Source organism: Hippoglossus hippoglossus, chromosome 17 (genome assembly GCF_009819705.1).
Source record: "Hippoglossus hippoglossus isolate fHipHip1 chromosome 17, fHipHip1.pri, whole genome shotgun sequence".
Taxonomy (NCBI): domain Eukaryota; kingdom Metazoa; phylum Chordata; class Actinopteri; order Pleuronectiformes; family Pleuronectidae; genus Hippoglossus; species Hippoglossus hippoglossus.
The window spans coordinates 5,881,988-5,889,821 of NC_047167.1; the positions used below are offsets into that span (position 1 = coordinate 5,881,988).

The window sequence follows — 7,834 nt, forward strand, 5'->3', positions numbered from 1 at the left end:
CTCCAGAGGTGCAGGATCCAGATCCAACAACAATAATGATAATAATAACAATTATTATTATTATTATTATTATTATGGTTATTATTACCTGGTGCTGCTATCATTAATAACATCATTGTATCTATAAATATCAATTATTCATTTTCATTATCATTAACAACAAGTCCGATAGAGTTTAAATATAATGCTTCCTGGTCTCTCTCTCCTCCCCTGCCCCTCCACTCTTTTCCGTCCACCTCTCTTCTCTTCCCCATTTTTCTCCGCTCACCCCAACAAGTCGAGGCAGATGGCCGCCCACTTTGAGTCTGGTTCTGTGGGAAGTTTCTTCCAGTTCAAAGGAAGTTTTCCTCTCCACAATCACCATGTGTTTGTTAATTGTGGGAACTGTTGAGTTTCTCTATAATTTTGTCGGGTCTTGGCCTTACTATATAAAATGCCTTGAGATAACGTAGCCTATGTTCTGATTTGGCGATATACAAATAAAATTGAGTTGAATGTTACAAAAGCAAACAGGAGGTGGCTAAGAGTTCAATGGGATGTGTATACAAAGCATGTTGTGATTCATATATATGAAAAATAAATTCTTGAGATGCAGGTTGTTTGTCAAGGGGGAACGTTATTGAACACTTCAGTGTGTACTAACTTTACTGAGTCAGTCTGTGTGTCAGAGTTTGGTGAGTGAGAGAGTGTGCCGGAGGCTGAGGGTGTGTCAGGCATGGGGGAGGGGCAGGAGCAATACGCCAGGGCTGTACAGGTTTTTTTCTCAAGTGCTTATGAAAGAAGGAAGGCAGTAGCATCCGCAGCTGACGTACTGCTGGACGTGACAACAGGAAGTACAGCGGTGGGTTCCAGCACGGTGCCAGACACACAAGCAAAATGGCCGCCAGGGACGCCACCTCCCACAACAAGGAAACTCTCATCTCCTCATTCGGCCCATGTGATGGAGACAAATTTGAAGGAACCGTAGGAGAGGCCGCAGAGCTAACGTAAGAATACATAACATTGACAAATTCAATCGCGTAATATGGCAACCAACTAATGGCAAAAACCAGTGTTGAACCAATCAGCAGAGCTGTAGCCTTCTTGTTGCGGCGGTCTGCGGCAAGGGTCCCCCGGCAGCCGTGGAGGTGAGAGATGATGAGGCCGCAGTTGATGGCGATACAGAGGAGGGGGGCCACATAATAAACCAGGAAGGCAGGAACCAGGAATAACAGCCACTCGTCTTGACCGGCTAACCACGTGCAACCGCCATTAAAGTCGATGTAGGTCACCTTGGGTAACGCCATGGTTACTGAGACCAGCCAAATGGCTATCACAGTGCATAATCTACGGGAGAGGTAGACAGAGTACAAGTTTATTTATTGTGCCGGAGGATCACCTCAGACCTATTCATTTAGTTCAGCCTTCAAAGTCTCAGTAGATCAAAGACCCCAAAGGATGCAACCACTGATTTGGGACACAGCTCATGTTTTGGTCCTTGTCAGGTTATGTACAATGCGTTTATCAGACCTATTTAGTTTTTTTTCGGTTACCTCCACCAAGAAGGTTATGTTTACTTCAGTGTTAGATTGTTAGTCTGTTAGTTAGAAACTTTACAAAATGGACAACCGGATGGATTACCAAGTGCGGTATGGGACCCATTTAATTCTGGTGTGGATCCAGATCAGGGGGCGGATCCAAAACTTTTTTTATCACTTTCTGCAACATTGTGAGATTTCTTAAACAGGTATATTAAGGGGATTGATATCTATGAGTCTATGCTTTAAAAGCTGCAGAAAACTGCAGAGTTGGAGGATTTCTGTTCCGGTCATGTTACCTGTGACACTTTCCCATTATAGATAATCACTCCATCAATTGTTAATACAACATATTGATTAGAGCAGCTTTAAAGTACAAGGCTGGGGCTATATTAGTTTTTTATGATGACAAATTCATTAAAAAAGACCAAAACTGAAAATATGTCTTTCAGACTTTTTCAACTTTACCAAATAATTTTTGCTGAGGACGTAAATCTTTTTACAGAACATACTTCAAAAGGAGTACACAATGCATTTGTGGGGACTATTGTCAGCCATGGGTCAACGGATATTTTTTGTGAGGTGACTACTTTTGGTGTTTCATCAGACTTTCACAAACCCACCTCTGCTCGCCCCATGATACTCACACTTGTGTCAGACTTGCAGGCGGTCTCGTCCGCGGTGCAACAATACGATACCGCAGCACTGACAACGCTGCCAGGCTGAAGCTCTCCACTCCCACTGTGACCGAAGTCATAAACCCTAGAAGGACGCAGGTCCCGCCTCCCAGCTGCCAGTTCTGGAAACTGGCGCTCAGGAGCACACAGGGCAGGGTTAGCAAGGCGCCCAGGTCTGCCAGGCTGAGGTTGAGGAGCAGGACGGAGCTCGGCTTGGAGCGACTGCGTGGGTTCCTCACCAGCACCAGCCACAGCAAGAGGTGACCTCCGACCCCCACCAAGAGAGAGATCAGGCTGACCATGGGAAGCACCACAGTGAAGGAGATGGTGGTGTTGGTGGAGACAACGTTGAAGAGGAGGTTGACAATGGCAGGCATGGTAAAGATGAGGCTCTAGCAGTTAGCACATAAAAGACAGGGGTAAAAGACAGATTTAGAAATTGAGGACAGTTGAGATAATACAAGAAACGGGGGGAGGATATAATGCACAAGGATTTAAAAAAAAAAATTGGAGTAATTCCACCAAATAGGATTGTGGATGAAGAGGGAAAGGCTAGATAAGGGAAATAAATGCGCAGGAGGTCATGTAGGGGGTAAGAGGAGATCATTTAAGAAAGAATGTGGGAAATTACAAACGAGATGAGACAGGAACGATGATGGGAAACCGAATGCATAATAGAGAAAAGGATATTTAAAGGGGAGGAGAATTACCAACAATTGTGAGAGCGAGGTAGAGAATTTAGAGAGATACGCAGAGTAATGATCATTTTGAAAACTAGATCTAATAGTCGGCTATCTACCATGTATTATTCATGTTTATAATGTCTGCCTCTCCTCCTGTGTCACCTGCATTACAGAGCTCACCAGGCCTTTCCCCGTGACTGACAGGCCTGATGATTCAGATGAGATGGTCCAGTCCCCGCTCCTTCCCTCTCAGGAGACTTCAGCAACAAACCCTCGGTTACATCAGCAGTTCGACCGCATCACGACACACACAAGACACCTCGCCTCGGCAAGCGCATGGCACAGACAGACGGGAAGGGAGCGTGTTTGTTCCCCCGGGGGATAAACAACACAGACACACACACACAGACACGCACACACACACACAGACACGCACACACACACACACACACACACACAGACATGCACACACACAGACACACACACACACACGGGGTATTTGTGTAGAGGATAGAAGTGCAGCCTATGGTAAAACATTTTTAAAAAGCAGTCAGTTGACCAGAGCGCTGCAAGTAAACAAACCACTTATCCCCATAAGTAAACACGCCACTTATTTGCTGTTGAAGCGATGACACGGCTACCTACGCATCTGACATTCGGGAAGTCTCCCTGAAAAATAGATTTTACTTCAATGTCTGTGCAGAAAGTCCAACATTTGCCTTCATCCTTTAACCCCAATTGAATTTGGGATGGCTTCATGGATCGATTCAGCTTCTTGAACATCCTGAAGAAAACAAACCACAGCCCTTTGATGGCAGATTAAAATAAAAGCTCTTTAAAACACCCTGGGAATTTTCAAGTGAGACATGCAGACTTTGACCTAGACCATTTTTGACTTTGCCACATAAAGTAAGCATTTAGCACTTTAGGAAATCAGCTTATTTGTTTATTTCAAAGTCCTAGATGAGAAAATTGATATCAAACTGCTGTGTGTGTGTGTATTGATTATGCAGCTGGAGTTAGCCTAGCTTAGCATAAAGACAAGAAGCAGGCAGTAAGAGCTGATGTTGTTCTGCCTGAAATAAAAACGTTCTACCAACCCCTGTAAAACTCATTTAGAGGTGTTGGTAGGTTTAATTAATACGAATAACACAGTGTATCCTGGTTAACATAAAGAACCAGAAGGACACTCAGTGGAGCACATACCACTACCAAGTCCCAACAGTCCCCTTATGAAGCCACATATTATATTCACCAGATCTGGATTTTGATTTGGATCTGCATCAAATTGCACACACTCTAAATATCAGTCTCCTAAGCATACTTGACACTTTCATCGTGACCCATGATTTATTGTTTGAGAAATCAATGGCAATGTTGAGAAACGTCCTATCTCACCCCCCTGATCCGGACCTGCACCGAAATGTAATCTGTCCATTTTGGGTCATGTCTCACCCCTCCACAAAATTTCTTGGAAATCAGAGGAATAGCTTTTTGAGTAATGACGCTGACAAACAAACGCAGGTTAAAACACAACTTCCTTGGTAGAGGTTAAAATGTGAAATAGGTCATTTGTAGGTTCCTTCTTTCTATATCCACATATAATCTTCTGTGGAATTAGCTGATTTTGACAATATTCTTTGTATTAAACTGTTTTTTTCCCTCGGAAGGATTTCCCCCGAGTTCTGCTTGATTTAAACCAAAGTCAATTTTGATTCATCATTAAATTATGATTAGAAAGTTTATTCTTTAGATGTTGCATTGAATGCTCACCTCAACATATGTTACATGCAGCTGTTGCATACTGATAAAAGAATAATTATTTGAGCATTTAGCATATTCCAACATCCATATTTTAACATTAAGCATAAAAACGGCTATTAAATGATAAATCACAACTGTCTTTGCAGTTACATATTTCGTGGTTTTTGTGATCCGGCTTTTTTTATTTTAATAAAACTAAATTTCTCAGACACTCTTCTTAATTATCTTTAACTATTAGTTTCAGCCGTATCAAAGTAATTTGGAAATGATGGAGCGTAGTGGTGGGATGCATCATTACTCCCAATTTGTCAAAAATCTGATGAACTCTATCCGTGATATTGTTTGTGTGAGGGACAGATGGACGAACAAATGAACAAACATTTGTTCATTCCTTCATCCATCTGTCCCCTTCGTGCAGCAGCTCACTCAAACTTAACATCCTTGTCCAAATTTCATCTTCGGGGGTGGATGATTATGTGAGCTTTGCACAACGTAGAAAAGGTCAGCAAGGCAGCTTTGTGTGTTTTTTTCACAGTCCACTCTGGCTAATAATGTCCTGCAGTGAATAAAGGTCTTATATGAATGCGATCACAGGAGGAATTCTTTTATTGAGGGGAAAAAACTAACTAGTAGCCTCATTCCAGCCTTATTGAATTGTATTTAACACATTATAACATCCTAACAGAGCTCCATTGTATTTGTATGCATGTTGTCAATCTAGTTTCATTAGTACAACAGCAGCTGGATGAGGAGTGAAGAGCAGAAGCAGTGGAAAAGAGCTAAAAGGGAAAGACGAGACAAATGAGGAGAGACAGCCAAAAACACAAGTGATGGGAGGTACTGAGATATGAAATGAGCAGCACAAGGCTAAACTAATTGTGTTTAATTTTAGACACATTGACCTCGTGCTGAACTGATTTACTGATTTAGAAGTTGTGAGTGGCTCTGGGCTGTTTTCAGTCCAACTATTCTCACTCCTGAGCCACAGCGCGGATTTATCTGTGGCATGAAAATCAATCCAGACTGAAGTTTGCAGAGGAAAACAGAGAGCAGAAGGAGACGTCAGAATTACGTACAACACAAATTTAATCTGGAAATACAGATGGATGACAAAAAAGAAAAGGCTCAAATAAGTGTCTGGAGAAACATAAGGGAAGCAGATGCTTCCATGAAAGACGCTCTGGTTATTAAATGGTTTGATGGATGAACATACAGTGAATCATATGCTCTTCACAGTCAGATTCTTGACATGCCGCCATAATCATCAAAACTCCAAATGAGAATATGAATTTATTAGAGGAATTGTATCCATTTCTATTCATTATAAAGAAGCTGCTATGGTAGCTTGTGATGGCTCGACACCTCACCAAGACAGTGATGCTTTTTCCATAGAATATAAGACGGGTGACATGACAGCGCCCCAAAAGTGAAGAGGCTGGCTGCAGTATTGAACTAAAACCTCCTCCATGTTAATGAATGGGATATGGAAATTAAAAAGTCCTAAGTACAAGTCAAATAAATTGTTTCTGTCCTTTCAGCTATAGTTCTTATCACACTGATGTTCATTCAAGTGGTTCTTTTTCTGGTAAGTTTGGTTTGAATAAGTTATTCAAAATAAAACAGGTTGAAACGTCGTGATTGACAAATAAGACCGACACATAATTGGTCTTTAAGGATCTTTCTCTGGAAAACAACAACTCACGACAGCCACTCTAGCTAACAGCAACAGAACTTTGTCTTTATTTCCCCTAAAACAGTGGTCTTCAACGTTTTTCTGACCAGGGACCCCCTATTACATATCCTGTACTATATTGCGCGCCGTGTTAAACTGTGCCTACAATACCATGTAGGATAGCTTATAGTTTCATGTGAAAATATACCTTGTTATAAAAATTATATTTACTGTCAGAGTAATACTCCTCCTGCCTTAGTGAGATGTCTGACCCTGGTGAGTGGCACACTGCATGTCTCTCCTGGGAGGGATGGAAGTTGTCAGGGCCAAATCAGCCTCAGGCTGCAGCCTTAACCAAATAATATCCTTAAATAAACAACTAACTAGTCATTTGTTTTAATAAGACACTAGTTTTACGTTATGAATAGGTGCTGCACAGAGATGTAGGCTAGCCAGCTCACACGATTGCAGGAGGGATCACAGGTAGCTTTGATTATGTTTCCTTTTTTTTTTAAGAATTAACCAACTCTGTGATATGAATGTGTCGAATTCATGTTAATATGTATTTTCAGACATATTTACATTTTTGAAAAAAAAAAAAAAAAATTCAAACAACAATTTGTCGGACCCCCAAAGGGTCGTGGCCCCCCTGTTGAAGACCCAGGCCTTAAAGCAACAAGCTTAGACATTGAACCATGAAGCTACTAAAAACCAGCATGTTCATCATGCACCTGTGAGCATGCTAGCATTTAACCTGAGGACAGTCATGTTAACTTGTTACTTATAGGTCTCTGCCTAAAGAGGCTTAAGTCTTTATTGCTTTATGAAAAAGTTACAGTGATGTTAGCTTTACATCAATATTTTCTTTGTTCAAAGCAGCGAAATAAATTCCCACAAAGCAAACCAACAGTTAAACAGTATTGCTTTTTAATTGTCCTTTTCTAAAGCTAAACAGGTAGCTCAGCTACACTGGATAATGCAATATTTGACAAGGCAAGGATAGAGAAGTTGAAGACTGGAACCAGAGCTGCCTTAGGTTTCATTGGTAATATTTAAGTATTTTAAGGAAAATACCAAAGTCAGGTATAGAGGAAAATACAGAATTACATGCATGTGTGCCAGAGCATCCACATCAAGAGTTAAATTACAATAATGTGAATAAGTGCGCAACAAAAATGTCGTTCAGCACTGTTCAATCAGAAGATCCTGAGACTAAAACCTAAGGTGAGGTAAAACAGAAGCCCAGAATTTAACTTAAGCTTTAACACTTAGACCCAGGTGTGGACTAAAGGTGCAACTTGAAAAAGCAGGGCAGAGCCACAGGAAAATATAAAGAGGATGTATGTGCCTCACTTACTGTGGAGAGGGACCTGCTCCAGGGAAAAGCCCTCTGCTCACCATCAGAGGATGTGCTGTGTAAAGAAGAGAAAGAGAGGACACACACCTGGGTTCTTCTCTGCATCTGCTCCTCCTCTTGACACAAACACACACACACAGAGCCACTGATGATAATCAATGACA

General features: G+C 41.5%; 1 protein-coding gene across 1 annotated transcript; it reads right to left on the bottom strand.

The window, feature by feature from the left end:
• Positions 1-924: 924 nt before the first annotated feature.
• Positions 925-2,614, bottom strand: si:ch211-119o8.4 (galanin receptor type 1). Its single transcript, XM_034613829.1, has 3 exons — positions 2,165-2,614; positions 1,080-1,326; positions 925-981 (listed from the first exon to the last, which is right to left on the bottom strand). The coding sequence occupies exons 1-3, from the start codon at positions 2,569-2,571 to the stop codon at positions 925-927; spliced, it is 711 nt and encodes a 236-aa protein (XP_034469720.1). The 5' UTR covers positions 2,572-2,614.
• Positions 2,615-7,834: the final 5,220 nt, after the last annotated feature.

Excerpts from the sequence above, each read along its gene's own strand:
- si:ch211-119o8.4 (XM_034613829.1), bottom strand. The coding sequence starts at position 2,571 with ATGCCTGCCATTGTCAACCTCCTCTTCAACGTTGTCTCCACCAACACC. Across the intron at positions 1,327-2,164 it reads CCTGCAAGTCTGACACAAGT|ATTATGCACTGTGATAGCCA; the intron begins GTGAGTATCATG and ends CCTCTCCCGTAG. Across the intron at positions 982-1,079 it reads CAGACCGCCGCAACAAGAAG|CTCTGCGGCCTCTCCTACGG; the intron begins GCTACAGCTCTG and ends TTCTTACGTTAG.